The sequence below is a fragment of the Eulemur rufifrons genome, chromosome 2 (genome assembly GCF_041146395.1).
Source record: "Eulemur rufifrons isolate Redbay chromosome 2, OSU_ERuf_1, whole genome shotgun sequence".
NCBI classification, from domain to species: Eukaryota; Metazoa; Chordata; class Mammalia; order Primates; family Lemuridae; genus Eulemur; species Eulemur rufifrons.
Window position 1 is genome coordinate 8,397,229 of NC_090984.1, and position 16,724 is coordinate 8,413,952.

At 56.2% G+C, this 16,724-nt stretch overlaps 1 protein-coding gene across 4 annotated transcripts; it reads left to right on the forward strand.

Annotated features, from left to right (window-relative positions):
- The first annotated feature begins 3,422 nt into the window (after positions 1-3,422).
- On the forward strand, positions 3,423-14,930 carry GIPC1 (GIPC PDZ domain containing family member 1). 4 transcript variants are annotated; one of them, XM_069494698.1, is made up of 9 exons: positions 3,423-3,475; positions 5,705-5,759; positions 7,562-7,649; positions 10,803-11,123; positions 12,301-12,486; positions 12,580-12,760; positions 13,489-13,601; positions 13,920-14,001; positions 14,131-14,930. In XM_069494698.1, the coding sequence occupies exons 4-9, from the start codon at positions 10,836-10,838 to the stop codon at positions 14,280-14,282; spliced, it is 1,002 nt and encodes a 333-aa protein (XP_069350799.1). In that variant the 5' UTR covers positions 3,423-3,475; positions 5,705-5,759; positions 7,562-7,649; positions 10,803-10,835; the 3' UTR covers positions 14,283-14,930. The 4 variants fall into 4 exon arrangements, with proteins under 4 accessions (XP_069350799.1, XP_069350815.1, XP_069350807.1 ...); XM_069494714.1 differs by having other exon boundaries at positions 14,134-14,901; XM_069494706.1 differs by lacking the exons at positions 3,423-3,475; positions 5,705-5,759 and having other exon boundaries at positions 7,559-7,649.
- The last annotated feature ends 1,794 nt before the right edge of the window (positions 14,931-16,724 follow it).

Below are 16,724 nucleotides of genomic sequence, written 5' to 3' on the forward strand. Positions count from 1 at the left end.
GACACCATCGTGGTCAGGCCAGACTCCAGAAGAAATGCTGCATCTCACAGGGACAAGTTCTTGGAAGACACGAGGCTTCCAGGTTGCAGGGGGGTAGTGGAGAGTCCTCAGTAGAGAAGAACTTGACCTGACTCAGGTGCTCACAGGCGCCCTCTGGCTGCTGTGGCTGGGAAAAGCAGAGCCAGAGGACCAGGGAGACAGTCCTGGTCCAGGAGCAGGTGGGGGCAGAGGAGGTGATGGAGAAGGATTCGAGATGCTTGCTTGCTTTATTTATGTATTTATTTATTTATTCATTCATTCATTTGAGACAGGGTCTCACTGTGTCACTCAGGCTAGAGTGCAGTGGCGTCATCATGGCTCACTGCAGCCTCAAACTCATGGGCTCCAGTGATCCTCCTGCCTCAGCCTCCCAAAATGCTAGGATTACAGGTGTGAGCCATTGTGCCCGGCATCGAGATGTATTTTTGAAAGTAGCACTGATACGATGTGCTGATAGATCCGAGCTGGGCTGTGAGAGGAGGGCAGAAATCAGGGCTGACTCCAAGGTTTGGGGCTGGAGCAACTGAAAGACAGCATTGCCATTACCAAGCTGGGGAAGACGGGGTGAAGGACAGGTTTTGGGTGTCAGTCAGGACCTCAATTCCAGACAGGTTCGGTTTGAGATGCCCTGAGACGTCCTCATAGAGAAAGCAAGTGAGAGACACGCCTCAGGAGTTCAAGAAGGGCTGATGCATGCCGGGGCTCAGCACCCATCGGCCTTTATTATCACTGCTTTCGACATTTCTTTCTCTTTGCTGCTGCAAAGGGCCCTCCAGAAAATAGCGTGACCTACACTGCTGCCGGGTTTCATTGTGACTTCCTAAAAGCCAGCAGTCAAAGGCAGGTGGTGCTAGAGCTGGGGCTGCAACCTGAAGCCCCAAGACTCAGCCCAGTTAGGGCCACCCCTCCTGCACCAGGATCACCCTGGCCAGGGCTATGTCCCTCATCAATGTCCGTCCTTGGTCCACCGTGTCCCCCACATCTCAGGGTCAGGTACCAAGTTGAAGAAAGTAGAACTCATCCCCCAGAGGGATGTCTCGTGTCCTGGGTTTTAAGGCTCCAAACTCATGAGTTGCTGTGCATCCTTGAGCCACTGGCTGACCCTTTGAGACTGTGTGAATATCCACTTCCCCACGGACAAGCCTTGCTTCAATCAATTATTCCATTGGTGGCTGCAAAATGGCAATTTTTCTTTTTCTTTCTTTCTTTCTTTTTTTTTTTTTTTTTTTTTTTTTGAGATAGAGTCTTACTCTGTCACCTTGGCTAGAGTGCAGTGGCGTCATCTTAGCTCACTGCAACCTCAAACTCCTGGGCTCAAGGGATCCTCTTGACTCAGCCTCTTGAGTAGCTGGGACTATAGGCGTGCACCATGGTGCCCAGCAAATAAAGTGGTGATTTTTCTAACTCAACCTTTCCTTCTGCGTGTACTAGTTGGCATTCCAGAATGAGAACTTTTTTTCCCCAAAGGAGCAGAGGTGGAACTCAGTCTGAGCTCCTCACCCGCTGGGCCTCCCGGCCTCAGTTTTCAGGCATGCCTCTTGAGCTATAAAATCAGGTAGGAGGTACCCAGCGCTGCTCTGTGCCCTTGGGCAATCCCATCACCCCCTCTCTGGGCACTTCCTCATCAGTTAACAAGAGGCAGGTGAATTCTGGCTTAGGACTCTGCAGCTCACCTCATGCTGTCTCCAAGGCCCTGCATCCTGCCCTCTCCAGGTGTGCAAGGGGCAGCTCAGATGCCAGGTGCAAGCAAGGCAGTGGGCACAGTCCCACAGAGGGCACTGGCCCAGCCAAGGCAACTGCTCGCTCAGTGCAGGTGGCAGAGGTCAGCAGAACAGGAAGGGAGGGACAATAGCTGTGCCTGTTGCCTGGCCTGCCAGAGCAATCTCGGTGTTTGCCAGCTGGGTGGGGCCAGCCAGGCAGCGCTCAATGGATAAGCTCAAAGCCCAATATTCCCTTTCACTTTTTGCCTCTGTTTGTCCTGGCGGGGCTGAGATGCAGCTAACCCCAGGGGCTGCAAAGAGCCAGTCATTCAAGTAGGCTTGAGCACAGTTGCAGCAATTTGAGGCCTCCAAGAACTACAATTCCCAGAACACACAGCGACCTCCCAGTCTGGCCCCAACTGCCCAAGTGGCTGGATTTGAACTAGAACAAGGAAATCTCACCTGTCCTGGGAAGTGAGTGTCCTGGCCTGCTTAAAGTGCATTTGTGACTTTATTTCTTGGGACCTGCGCTGGCCTGAGAAATCCCAGTTACAAGCCAAACCTGTTGATGGTGTGATTATCTCCTCATAAACTCTACCGGGTCCATTCATCCAGATAGGTTTGCCGAGACCCTGCTCTGTGCCCACGTGGGGTGGCGGTGAGCGGTTGACAAGAGAGACTCGGCCTCTACCCTCGCAGTCAGATGGAGGAGACAGGCCCTTGGAAGGTCAGCTCCCTGAGGGCAGAGGCTGGGTGGGGACCTTCTGTGACCTAGCACATACGAAACAAGCGAATAGACCATCTCGCCTCGTCTTCCATCCCACTGTGCCTTTTGCTAGCTCCCACCGTATTGCACCATTCTAAAGTGTGCTGTATCTCTCTGGCCTCCAGGCCTCTGCACACGCTGTTCCCTCTACCAGGAACACACTCAGCTTATTCGTTGATGTATCTGTAGAGGTAGGACAGAGCCTGGCACGGAGCAGGGGGTACGTTAAACATTAGATGAGTGAATGAATGAATGGATGGATGGATGGATGCCTTTGTCCATTGTATACCCCAGGAAGCAGGGACACTCGGGACCCTCCCTATTCATCTCGGTCCCCCGCCTGCCCGCCCGGAATGAATGCATCTTTTCATCCGTGGGAGGATGGCCCGGCTGGGGCAGAGAAGGCCAGGCGGGGAACTGGGTTGGGAGCTGCCATAGGCACCCCCCCGCAGGTCTCCTAAAGTGCTCCCTTTCCTGGACGTCAGGAGTTCGCATCCTCTCCCGAAACTCGGCCTCGGTCACCTGACTCCCACGGCCCGTCCCCTGTCCCTTACCACCCAGGGCACCCCGATTGACACTCGGCCAACAGCACGTGGTGCAGGGGCCCCGGGTTCCCATTGGCCGCTCTCTGTCCTTCCTCCCCGGCGATTGGCAGCCGTAGCTGACCCCCCCCCCCCCCGCGGTCGCGCGGTGGTACAGCCGCCGCGGCCTGGGCGGGCGGAGCGGCCCACTTCTCCAGGGCGCGGGGGGCGCCGGGAAGCCGGGCGCGGCGGAGGGATCCCTCTGGAATGTGTCCGTCGGTCCCACCCGAAGCGGGGAGGCGCGGATTGGCCGAGAGCAACGGGCCGCCGCCGCTGATTGGTCGGCTTCCGGCGTCGGCCCCGCCCCGCCCGCCGCCGCTGCGGGAGAGGCCCGGGCCGGAGTTTGCGGAGGGGCCGAGCCGGGTGCGCGTGGGAAGGCGGCGGCGCTGGTGAGTGGCCCCTGCGGGACGCGTGCGGCCGCCCGCGGTGGGGGGTCCAGCGCGAACCCCGGGGGGGCGCGGACTCGCGGGGGTCCGGCCGATCGTGCAGGGTGGGGCCGGCCCCGTGGACGCGACTGGAGGTCCAGAGTTGGGAGCGGGGATGCCCGAGGCCCCTTCCCTGCGGGGCAGCTCCCTTCCCGCCCCCGGCAGGGGTCTCCAGCCGTGCCGAGCCCCTGCCCCCTTCCTCCCTCTGGACAGTCCCCGTCCCGGCGGAGACAGGCGCGGGGTCAGTATTTCTGAGCCCTGCCCGGGCACCTCCCCCACGATCTGACCGCGTCTGAACCCCCCAGGGCGCGCGGGTACGCGGTGAGGACCAGGCTTTGGAGAATAACAATATGAGAAACTCACCCCAGCTAGCATTTATCGAGCGCTTCCGTGTCACGCATTTACCATGCAGATCATTGAATCAAAACACCTCATGGGAGGTGCTGTTACTTCTTTTAGAGGTGAGGCAGCAGACCCAGAGAGATGGAGTGACTTGCCCGAGGTCGCACAGCTAGCTAGTCAGTGACAGATCCGGGACTGGAACTCATGCCTCAGAGTCTAGGACTGGAGTCTCGACCACTAGACTGGATGCCCAGTGGCTCCACGGCCCCAGTGTTCCTGACCAGCCCCTTCCCACCCACTTCCCCACCTCTCCACGTCCCCACCTCACACTCGCCATCTGGGCCACACCTGCTGGTCTTTGCTTCCTCCCCTGCCCCTCCCAACCCCTAGAGGTTGCCAGACACCAGTTGCTCAAACAGGAAGCTGCCTCCACTCCCTTCTCTCCTGAAATGGAAAGGCAAGGCCCAAATACCTGAGAAGAGAGTGACATGCACAGGGGAGACGGGCAGGAGGCCAGGATGCTGGGGTCCTGGGTCCACTGGGTCCCCTGGGCAGCCGGGGCCAAGGCTGGGCAGTAGGCGTTCTCCCCGGAAATAACCAGGAGCCGGTTTTTCAAGAGTGAATCAGAGGCCTCCTTCTCTCCAAAGCAATACCTTGCTGGAAGGGGGAGTCTGGGCGTGGTGTCCCCCAACCTCCACTAGCTTATGGGAGCTCCCGGGAACTCCCTTCCCGAACTCTTCCTGCTCCCCCCCTGGGCTTCTGTGTGGCTGTAAGGTCCTTCCCAAGGATGGAGTGGGGATGCTGACATTCTAGCCCACAAACTCGGTGCCCAGGCTAAAGCTGCTCTTCTTTATCCCCGTGCTCAGGTGCGAGGGGAGACAGGGACAGCGGGGAGGCGATGAGAGTTAGTGACCCCACCGCAGGCTTGTTTTGAGGATTGGGGGGCTGTTTGGGGCTGTTTTGACTATAGGGGGCTCCAAGAGCAATCAGAATGAGGACATAAGCCACATTCATTCTACAAATACTTGAGCACCTACTATGTGCCAGGCACTGTTCTTGGCACAGAGGATATAATAAAAAAGACAAAAATTCCTGCTTTGAGGGAGTTGGCATTCTCATGGGGGGGCAGGGAGGGGAACAGGCAACAGACAAGGTAGCAAGTAAATGAAGAAGATAATTTCAGATTGTGTTAAGTGCCGTGAATAAAATATGAGGGGGGGCATGACAGAGTAGTTGTGGGCAGGGGATGCTCTTGGGCTGAGGTCTGGATGACAAAAGGAGCCAGCCCTGTAGCGACTGGACAAGGGACAGAGCCAGGGCAAAGGCCTTGAGGCTGGACCAAGCTTGGAATAGCGCGTCTGGGCAGAAGACGAAGCCAGAGCCACGATTCTGCAGGGCTTTGTGGGTCAGAGTATGGAGGTTGGAGTTTTTCCTCTGGAAGGTGGGAAACCATTGTAAGGTTTCAGGCAGGGGAGTGATGCCATCTGGTTTACGTTTTAAAATAGAGACAAGAAGTTAAATAACAGCCTGAGACTGGAAGACAAGAGTTCTGCTAGAACAGCATGTAATTAAGTTCATGGGCCTGAGCTGTCTATACCACAGGGGCAGTTCTAACAGGCTGGGGCAAGCCAGGAAGGCTGCCTGGAGGAGTTGGCCTGAGTAGGCCTTGGCAGGCAGGAAGGGCTGGGATATTCCTGGGCTGGGAAGGGGAGGAGGCAACAATACCAATGACAATAATAATAACAGCTTCCTTAAATGGAGTCTGGGGCAGAGTGCTAGGCCAGTTGCATTCATAATCTCTTTGCATTTCCACAAGCTGCCTGAGTGACAAGAATTCTGCCCACTTTTCAGATGAGGACACAGAGGCCCTGTGAAGTGAAGTGACTTGCGCACGGCCACGCAGCTGGTAAGGAGCAGGAGTGGGATTCGAACCCAGGCTGCGAGGCCTCTTATGTCCTGGAAGGCAAATTCGTTAATCCCCTACTTTCCTCACTACTGTTATTCCCCTTCACAGGTGAGGACACAGGAGCCGGCTTGAACCAGGGCAGTGGGTGTGGGCAGAGAGTAAGGAGATGGGGAATTGACAACAGGGAAAGTAAGGCATCTTCGAGACTGACTGGCAGACAGTAGAGGTAGCAACAGTAACAATAGTCACCAACATTTATGGGACACTTATTGTGGGCCAGGAACTGTCCCGGGCACATGCGTGATTTCCTTGGGGCTCAGAGAGGTTAAGACACTTGCCCAAAGTCACACAGCTAATAAAAATGGAGTGAGGTTCCAGTCTCCTGTTCTTAGCATCATGCCTCCCAGTGGGTAGAGCCAGGGGGGTGGGAGGGGGATAGTGAAGGATGATGAGAATTGTGTTTTTTCTTTTTTTTTTTTTAGCATCATTGAGTGTGATGAAATAACTTGAGGGGACAGTACTGGTTTTTTCATTTAGAATTTATTGTTCTCAAATATTCAGTGCGTGCCTACTGTGTGCTAGACTCTGTGATGGGTGCTACGGATAGAGAGATGAGGGAACCAATAGAAGACTATTGTCAGCCTGGCATGGTGGCTCATGCCTGTAATCCTAGCACTCTGGAGGCCAAGGTGGGAGGATCATTTGAGGTCAGGAGTTCGAGACCAGCCTGAGCAAGAGCAAGGCCCCATCTCTACTAAAAATAGAAAGAAATTAGCCGGACAACTAAAAATAGAAAAAATTAGCTGGGCATGGTGGCGCATGCCTGTAGTCCCAGCTACGCGGGAGGCTGAGGCAGGAGGATCACTTGAGCCCAGGAGTTTGAGGTTGCTAAGGCTGACAACACGGCACTCACTCTAGCCCAGGCAGCAGAGTGAGCCTCTGTCTCAAAAAAAAAAAAAAAAGACCATTGTCCAGAACATGTAAAGAGTTAGCACAATCAGTAAGAAAAAAGGCCTTGCAATTAAAAACAGGCCATGCATTAAAAAGAAAATGGGCAAAGACTTACACAGGCCATTCACAGAAAGACACATCCAAATGGTTAATCAATGTATAAAAAAGTGTTGAACATCATTGTTCATCAGGGTAGTGAACATCAAAGCCACAATGAAAGAAGTGGGAGTTGCTGTTCCTGCCTTCATGGCTAGATGAAACACCTACTATGTGCCCAGCACGAGGCTGGGAGGGGACCACAGAGTGGGGGTTGCACTTTTGCTGGAGAGAGAAGTCCCTTTTGAGGACAGAGACTACATACAGCCTGTGCCCCTTATTTCACCAGAGCCAAGCATAGGGACTGGCAGGCTAGTGAGTATGAATGAATGAATGGGATCATTCATCCTCTCATTCATTCAACAAGTATTTATTGAGCAACTGCTATGTGCCAGGCACTGTTTTATGCACTAAGGATATAGGGATGAATAAGACAGAATTCTTTGTCTTCTCAGAAAACAGACAATGCACAAGGTATAAATGAAAAATATATTCCACCTGAAACAAGTGAGGTCATGAGTCAGGTGTGTATCAAAGGGAACAGCCAGTGCCAAGGCCCTGAGGCTAGACTGCCTGGTGTGTTGGAGGGAGTGAGCAAGGGGGAGAGTGGGAGGAGGTGAGGGCTGGGAGGTGACAGGGTAAGTCCTTTGGGGCCTGTGGGCTATGTGGAAGACATCGGCTTTTATCCCAAGTGAGGTATGAGCCCTGAGAGGGGTCCGAGCAGAGACAGAAGTGATGTGATTTATGTTTTACAGGGTCATTCTGGCTGCTGTCTTAACAAGAAGCTGTGGGGGGCGCACGTGGAAGCCAGGAAACCCGCAAGAGGCGACTGCACTAGTCTAGGTGAGTGATGACGGGGCGGAGCAGGTGATATCAGAGGAGGTGTTGGAAGATAAGTGAATGAATGAATGAACGAACGCATGAACACATGGATGCCCAGTGATAAGCACAGCCAGCTGGGCTCAACTGAATCCAGGTTGGCCCCCTGGAAGAGACAATCTGAAGGGAGGGACCAGGAAGTCCCCTTTTCACAGAAAAATAGAATCCGGTGTGTAATTCGAGCCTCACCACCACCAGGAAAGGTGGCTGGAACATCCTCATCTGCAGACCAGGCATCTGGGGCCCGGAGAGATGGCGTCACTTAGGGGGTAGCTTCGTGATTATGTGCTTGGGCTGGGGAGTCAGGCAGACCTGGGCACACATCCATCCTCTGTGACTTTGTTTTTTTTTTTTTTTTTTTTTTTGAGACAGAGTCTCACTCTGTTGCCCAGGCTAGAGTGAGTGCCGTGGCGTCAGCCTAGCTCACAGCAACCTCAAACTCCTGAGCTCAAGCAATCCTCCTGCCTCAGCCTCCCGAGTAGCTGGGACTACAGGCATGCGCCACCATGCCCGGCTAATTTTTTCTATATATATTTTTAGTTGTCCGTATAATTTCTTTCTATTTTTAGTAGAGATGGGGTCTCGCTCTTGCTCAGGCTGGTCTTGAACTCCTGAGCTCAAACGATCCGCCCACCTCGGCCTCCCAGAGTGCTAGGATTACAGGCGTGAGCCACCGCGCCCGGCCTTCCTCTGTGACTTTGGATGTGTGACTTAAAAATGAAATCTGAACTCTTCCCCAATCTGTAATGCTCCTGCGCAGTTTGTCCCTGTCACCTCTTTTCCCTCCCGTCGTCACATTCTCCCCTTTGTTCATTCTGCTACAGCCGTACTGGGCTCCTAGCTGATCTGTGAGCCTGAGGAAGGGCACGTCCCTCCTCTGCTTAGAACCCTCCATGGCTCCCACCTCACTTGAGATAAAACCCAACCTCCTCCCTGAGATTCAAAGGCCCTGCATGCTCTACTCGTGTCTCAGTCCATTTTGTCGTGCTATAAAAGAATACTCAAGATTGGTTAATACATAAAGAAAAGAGATCTATTGAGTTTGCAGTTCTCCAGCCTGAGAAGTTCAAGGGCATGGCACTGCTTCTGGAGGGGGTTTTCTTGCTGCATCACAGCATGATGGAGAATGTCAAAGGGGAAGTGGACACGGAAAGACAAGGAAACCTGAGGAGCGCCCCGGCTTTATAACAACCCACTCTCTCAGGAACTAATCTGTTCCTTGGAGAACTCATCCAGCTTCAAGAGCGAGAGAACTCACTCACTGCCTCAAGCACAGCATCAAGCCATTCATGAGGGATCCACCCCCAGGACCCAAACGCCTTCTACTAAGCCCCACCTCCCAACACTGCCACTTTAAGGATCAAATTCCAGCATGCATTTTTTTGGTAGAACAGACAAACCATCTCCAAACTATAGCAACACTATTACCTTCCTGCCCTCACCTCCTCCCTCTGTCCCCCACTTACTCTGCTCCAGCTACATGGGCCTCCTCACTGTTCCTCCAATATGCCAAGCACATGCCCACCCCAGGGCCTTTGTACTGGCTGTTCCCTCTGCCCAGAATGTTCTTGCCCCAAAGCCTTGCATGGGTGCTTTCTCCTGTGATTCAGCTCTGAGGTTCAGCTTCACTTGCTCAGAGAGGCCCTCCTTGACCTTGTCTGTAGAGCTTGTCTTGCTTTATTGTTTTTCTAGCACTATTAGAAATTGTGTTAGACATTTACACATTTGCTTGCCAACCATGCATCTCTCTCTCTGGACTGTCCACTTCGGGGGGGCCTGGACAGAGCCCCAGCTAGCCTACATAGCACCTGTGAGTACATCAGAAAGGCAGCTCTTCCTCCCGGCAGACCACACCACACCAAGGAATGTAGTTTGGCAGGCAGAGCTCAGGCTGAATTTCAGTCCCACTTGCCACCTTGATCTAGTGTTTTTGCACAGTGCACAACCTGCATAACTGCACGCGGTGGCCCTACTCAGGAATCTTGCTTGTCTTACTGAAGGCAACATCTAAAATGGTGCATTAGCCAGGCACGGTGATTCACGCCTGTAATCCTAGCACTCTCAGAGGCTGAGGTGGGAAGATCGCTTGAGCTCAGGAGTTTGAGAACAGTCTGAGCAAGAGCGAGGCCCCATCTCTACTAAAAATGCAAAACTGAGCCAGGCATGGTGGTGCATGCACCTGTAGTCCCAGCTACTCAAGAGGCTGAGGCGGGAGGATCACTTGAGCCCAGGAGTTTGAAGTTGCAGTGAGCTACGATGATGCCGCTGCACTCTAGCCAGGATGACAGAGCAAGACCTCTGTCTCAAAAAAATAAGATAAAATAAAATGGCATGTGGAATATGTTAAATACTAAAAAAAAAAAAGTTTGAAGGAAAGGAGGAAGGAAGAAAGAACTAGAGAATGAAAAGAAAGAAAAAAAGTGTGTCCATCAGGATAGGTTTTGTTGTAGTAACAACCCCAAAATCTTACTGGCTGAACTCAACAAAAGTTTATTTTTAGTTCCTGCTACACTTCCGTTGCAGCTCAGCGGGTGAGCTCCATTCATTGTCATCACTCAAGGTGTGACCTGATTGAGTGGCCACCGTTATGGAATGTGGCTGCTCACCCTGTCCAAAAGAAATGGAGTTGTGGAGGCCCACACTCTAGTAGTTAAATGCTTTAGCCCAGAAGTGTCATATATTGCTTCCTTTTACGCCCCATTGGCCAGAACTAGTTATTTACCTGCCCAGTCACAAGAGGGTCAGGGAGTGCCATCACCTGTGTGCTTTGAAGAGGGAAGAATCAAATTTTTTGCCCACAGCATTAATGAGTGATAGAAAAATGAAGAGAAATTGCTTTGAGCCTCCATTTTCTCCTCTGTTAAATGGGCATGATTACAGCATAATGTGGTCCTTCCATTACAGTGTGGGGTGAGGATTAAGGAAGGTCACAAGAGTTAGCTTGGGGTGTAAGAGATACCAACTGCTGTTGTTACCGCTTTCTGCGCAAGTGTGTGAATACCGACACCAGGATTTGAACTGAGGCGAGTTTGTTGTCTGAATACTTCATTGGGCCTGTCTGATGCTAGGAGTGAGGGAGCGGTACCGAGGTCCTGAGCCCCGCTTTCTGTCCTGCAGGTCTTCCGGGCGTGCCCCTACTTTTTGCTGCTCATGCCGCTGGGACTGGGGCGGCGGAAAAAGGCGCCGCCTTTGGTAGAAAATGAGGAGGCTGAGCCAGGCCGTGGTGGGCTGGGCGTCGGGGAGCTGGGGCCCCTGGGTGGAGGTGGGGCAGGGGGGCCCCAAATGGGCTTGCCCCCTCCACCGCCAGCCCTGCGGCCCCGCCTCGTGTTCCACACCCAGCTGGCCCACGGCAGTCCCACTGGCCGCATCGAGGGCTTCACCAATGTCAAGGAGCTGTACGGCAAGATCGCTGAGGCCTTCCGCCTGCCAACTGCCGAGGTACCCCCTGGGGAGCTGGGCACCAGGGTCCCTCAGCAGGGCTAGAGGCCTGGGCCTGCACTCTGTTCGTGAGCCAGGGCTTGGGTGCTGGAGCTGCAGTTGCTGAGGTCTGTGCCCCAGTGCATCGTGGGGAATTAGAGGCCAGGGCTGGATGCTGACTTCCCATAAGGCACTGGCAGGCCTGTGCCCCAGTGGGTTGTGGGGGCTGATGGCCAGGTCTGCACTCCAAGTTCCCATCAGGCACTGGGAGATCTGTGCCCCAGTGGGCTGTGGGGGCTGATGGCCAGGTCTAGAAGCTGAGTTCCCATCAGGCACTTAGAGGCCAGTGCCCCAGTGGATTGTGGGGGCTGATGGCCAGGGCTGGATGCCGAATTTCCTTAAAGCCTTGGGAGACCTGTAGCCTAGTAGATTGTGGGAGGCTGACGGCCACAGCTGAATGCTGAGTTCTTATCAGGTACTGGGAACCGGTACCTCAGCGGACTGCAGAACTGACGGATGCTGAATTTCCATAAGGCACTGGGAGGCCTGCACTCCAATGGATTGTGGGAGCTGATAGTTAGGGCTGGATGCTGAATTCCCATCAGGCATCGGGTGGCCTGTAACCCAGTGAATTATGGGGAAATGGAGGCCAAGGCAGGATGCTGAATTCCCATCAGGCACTGGGAAGCCTGTGCCCTAATGGATTATGGGAGCTGATGGCCAGGGCTGGATGCTGAGTTCCCCATAAGGCATTGGGAGGCCGGCACCCCAGTAGAGTGTGGAGGCTAGAGGTCAGATGCAAGATGTACTCTCCAATGATGCATTGGGACACCTGACCCCAAAGACTGTGGGGTGGGAGGGAGGGTGGCAAGGAGGGCAGCAGTGGGATTGAGCAGGAAGCAGTTGCTGGGGTCTCCGTGAGCAGGGTGAAGGTCTGTGCCTTCCACAAGCATTCACCGAGGACCTGCTATGTGTCGGGCTCTGCTCCCTGGAAACAGCAGTAAATTTTTGCTAGCACAGAAATGCTTGTCCCAGCATAGCTGGCATGCTACTGGGGGCCGCCCCACCCTGGCTCGGCGTGGGCAGGCACTGGGACGGAGTCCCCCAGCCCTCTCCCAGCTCCTCCTTTCCCTGGCAAGTGATGGTTTGCAAAGGGCAAGGGAGGAAGGTGAGGGTTGAGTGTCTCCCGCCCTTGCAGGTGATGTTCTGTACCCTCAACACCCACAAAGTGGACATGGACAAGCTGCTGGGGGGCCAGATTGGCCTGGAGGACTTCATCTTTGCCCACGTCAAGGGGCAACGCAAGGAGGTGGAGGTGTTCAAGTCGGAGGACGCTCTGGGGCTCACCATCACGGACAATGGGGCCGGCTATGCTTTCATCAAGGTGGATGGACAGGGCACTCGGGAGGCCTGGGGGCAAGGGTGGGCCATGGGACCCAGGGCAGAGCCACAGGTACTGACGACTCTGTCCTCACAGCGCATCAAGGAGGGCAGCGTGATTGACCACATCCAGCTCATCAGTGTGGGCGACATGATCGAGGCCATCAACGGGCAGAGCCTGTTGGGCTGCCGGCACTATGAGGTGGCCCGGCTGCTCAAGGAGCTGCCCCGGGGCCGCACCTTCACGCTGAAGCTCACGGAGCCCCGCAAGGCCTTTGGTGAGGGGCAGCTGCCACCTGGACCTCCAAAGCCACTCTGCTTGGGTGGGATCAGGCTGTGGTACTGGGAGCTGCCAGCAGGTGGCGCCAAAGCCCAGCCGGCTGCAGAGAAAGGGGGCCGCCCCGCCCTGCTCCAGGAGGGGGTGCTGGCTCCTGGCCCAACCTGGGAGAAGGGCGGGGGCGGGGAGGAAGTTGCCCCCACACCCAGTTTCCAGGAGCCATTAGCCCAGCCAAGCGCCCCCACCCCTGGCCAGCCCCCAGCCCCGAGAAGCCAGGCTTGGCTGCCTCGTGCCATTCCCCCACTTCTCCATCTGGCTTCACTAACTCTCAGGAATGGGCCCGAGGCCCCTGTGGTGGGGGTGGGGGACTCAGTCACTTTCCTGGGCAGGTAGGCCTGGTCTGTGGCATAGCCGCCGTACCCCCTTGGCCCCACACACCCCTGCTTGGCGAGAGGAGAGTAGCTGGAGACCCAGGCCCCCAGCCCCGCTGTCCCTCAGAAGAGAGCAGAAGTGGCTCCTCCCGTGTCCCCTCCAGTATTTCCCATTCCTGATCCCCAGCCGTGCCCCCCTACCACATCCATGCCATGCCCACCCTCCCGGGATCACCTCAGCCTCTGACCCTCCAGAGAAGGTTGGGGGTGGGTGTCCGTGGCCAGGATGTCTGGGTTCCTGCCCAGACCGTGCTGAAATCGAGCTTCCCCGTCCTCACCCCGTCCCTGCCTCCCGCAGACATGATCAGCCAGCGTTCAGGGGGCGGCCGCCCCGGCTCTGGCTCACAACTGGGCACGGGCCGAGGGACCCTCCGGCTCCGGTCCCGGGGCCCCGCCACAGTGGAGGACCTGGTGAGTGACCCAGCTCCGCCGGTGCCTGTGCTTCCATCGGGGCAGCACTGCCTGTTGGGCCGAGGGGCTCTGGGCAGACAATCTGGATTGAGTGCCGCTTCTGCCACCTCCCAGGGACCTTCCTTGGGCAAGTGGGCCTCAGTTTCCCCATCAGTAAAATGGGGATGATAATAACACGCATGCCTCCTTCACAGGGTTGTTGTGAGGACTAAGTATGTGTTTGTGTAAAGTGATGACAGGGCACCTGGCACTTAAAAAGTACGGTTACTCAATTCATATTATGATGATGTCACTGTCCCCCCATCACCGCCACCTCAGCCCTCAGCCTTTGAGGAGAAGGCGATTGAGAAGGTCGATGACCTGCTGGAGAGTTACATGGGCATCAGGGACACGGAGCTGGGTGAGTGGCGGGCACCTGGGTCTGGGGATGGGGGCAGTCTGGGCGGGGGGTTCTAGGTCTGATGAGGGCTGAGTCTCCCTTGAGCCCCCCAGGCCATCTGTGCCTCCATTCTACCCCCACCCCCAACAGCAGCCACCATGGTCGAGCTGGGGAAGGACAAAAAGAATCCAGACGAGCTGGCTGAGGCCCTGGATGAACGGCTTGGTGACTTTGCCTTCCCCGATGAGTTCGTCTTTGACGTCTGGGGTGCCATCGGGGACGCCAAGGTCGGCCGCTACTAGGACTCCCACTGGACCTCTCGATGACGACCTGGGCCCAGCCTGGTTAGGAGCCCCCCAGAGGGGACACCAGGGCCCAGACCGAAGTGTCTGGCTTGGGCCGAGCTCAGCAACCCCAGGGCCATACAGAGGGGAGGTGGGGCCTGGCCCCTGCCCCACTGCTATCGGTACCACCCCCTTCCTGGCTGGGGTCCCCGGCCCCCCTGCCCTGTTCTCCACCTACCTCAGCCGGGTCAGGCGTGGGGAGGGATTGGCCAAATTGGGCAGCCACCCCCGCCTGCTACACTTTCCGCCATCAGCTGCCAAACTGGTCCCCCTATGTCTCCCTGGGGCCTCAGGCTCTGTTTGGGGCTGGTGACCTTCCTAGTTTCCTAACGCAGGGAATACGGGGGTGGGGTGTTCCCCCCCCAGCAAATGCAATAATACCCTCCCCTTCCACCACCCCCCTCCCGAGAGGAGCCTCCTCCCTGTGGAGTCTGTTACCTCCACATTTGAAATGAGTCTGCTGTGAACCCCCAAACCTCCTCCCCACCCCCCCATCTCTCCCTCAAGGCCCAGCCTGGGACCAGAGCAGGGGGGAGGGAGGCATGACCGCGGTGGGCTTTTGTATCTGAATTTGCTGTCTTGAATATAAAGAATCTATCTGCTGTTGGACCTGTGTGGTTTGAGGGTGGTGGGGCCGGGGCTGGGAAAGAATGCGGCAGCTGAAATCCATCGTCCTCAGCTCCAAATTGAATTAGAAGCTGGCCCTGGGCCGCCCACCCCCTCCCACTGTTCCTCCTGGCTGCGGGCCACCAGACTTCCGGGCAAGACCCAAGCTTCCTGGCCTACTGAGAGTTCAAATCCAGCCCTTTCTCGAACAAGCCCTCCTACCCGACCACGCCCTCTGTGAACAGTGGGCACGAGGCTGTTGTGTACAGCCGGTGACAACCTGGAGCCATGGGTGCACCAGGGCATTGAGGCCTGGCTTGGAAAAAAGAAAGATGGCGCCTCAGGCCTGCTGGAGCCCCACCCATGGAGCCGGAGGGATGGGGGGACAGTTGCAATGCAGTCCCCACCCCACCCCAGCTGACCCTGGACATGCAGGCATCCGTGGTGCACAATGCTGCTCACTGGACATGAACCCAGCGTGCTTGTTTTGACAAGGCACTTCATCCTGGAGGATCGAGGGGGGATCCTTAGAAGGGGGGGTGGGCCCCTGGCCAGACCTGGAGGGAAGGGAGAGGACTGAAGTGAGGGGAGCCAGGCCAGAGGCTCCCGCAGGAATGTTCGGGGGGAGCTGAGAGGCTGCAGGGAATTCTGAGCCCAGCCCGCTCCCCGAGTCCAACAGGGACGTGCTGGGCCACAGAGAAGGGGGAATGGGGTGCACCTGGGGCTGGCTCACACACAGGCCTGCGGTTCTGTTCATGGGGTGGGGTGGGACAGGGGAGCTGCTGTCAGGGTGACTCGGGGCATCCCTGGGCACCCGTGGGCTCCTCGTGTGCGCTCAGAGCCGGCCATGGTGGAGAGCAGGTGTGGCTGCGTGCATCTGGGCTGTTGAGTAGGGCTGTGTGTCTATCAGTGCTGATGGCTCGTGCCCACGCTGCGGGAGGGCCGTGACTTGTATCTGTGTTACAGGTAAGGGATGTGGCAGCCGTGTTCGTGAGCGTAACTGGCAGTGTCTGGTGGTGGGGAGTGTGACAGTGCAGCTGGGTCTCGGGGTGTGCAGGGCTGTGACTGGCTTGCCCTGGGGTGTGCAGGGGTGTGAGTGGATGTCTCGGGGTGTCGCTGTTTCTGGGGTGGGGGGTGAATGGCTAGGCCTAGGGGTACCCAGAAGTGTGGGCATGTGTGTGTCAGGGAGGTGCCGTTTCTGAGGGGAGAGAGAGGTGGCCAGCTAGATCTCAGGTGTTCAGGGGTGCCACTCCTTGTGTCTTGGGTGTAGAGTGTCCTCATAGGGCCTGTCTTGGCTTGTTGGGGGGGAGTCTCCAGGTGACCGTGGGGCTCGCTCAGCAGTAAGGATCGTACGTGTCTCAGGCTGCCAAGTGACACTCCATTTCCCAGCACTAAGCCGTGTGATGGGGGGGTCACGTCATGGCGCTTTCCCAGGGGGCTGCACTTTGGGATGTTGAGGGAAGTGGCCGCTGTTAGAAGTCGGTAGCTACGGGTGCATCTCCGGCACCGGGGGTGACAGGTTCACCGAGTTCAGGGATGTGATGGCAGCACCTGGCTGCTGCTGAGATGGGGACAGGATGCAACAGAGGCTAGGACTCAGAGCCTCAGGGGATGACTGTGTCTCAGGGTGTGAGACTGTGTGTGCCCTACTTCCAGGGCAGGAGGCGAGGCGGCAGCTGTGTGTCCAGGCTTAAGGGCGTGACTGTCTTTGTGGCTTGGGACACGTGTCCAGGTGTTACTGAACCCATCCTAAAGCAGGATCTAGACGCTGAGGGAAGAGTCCCCTGGTTGGCC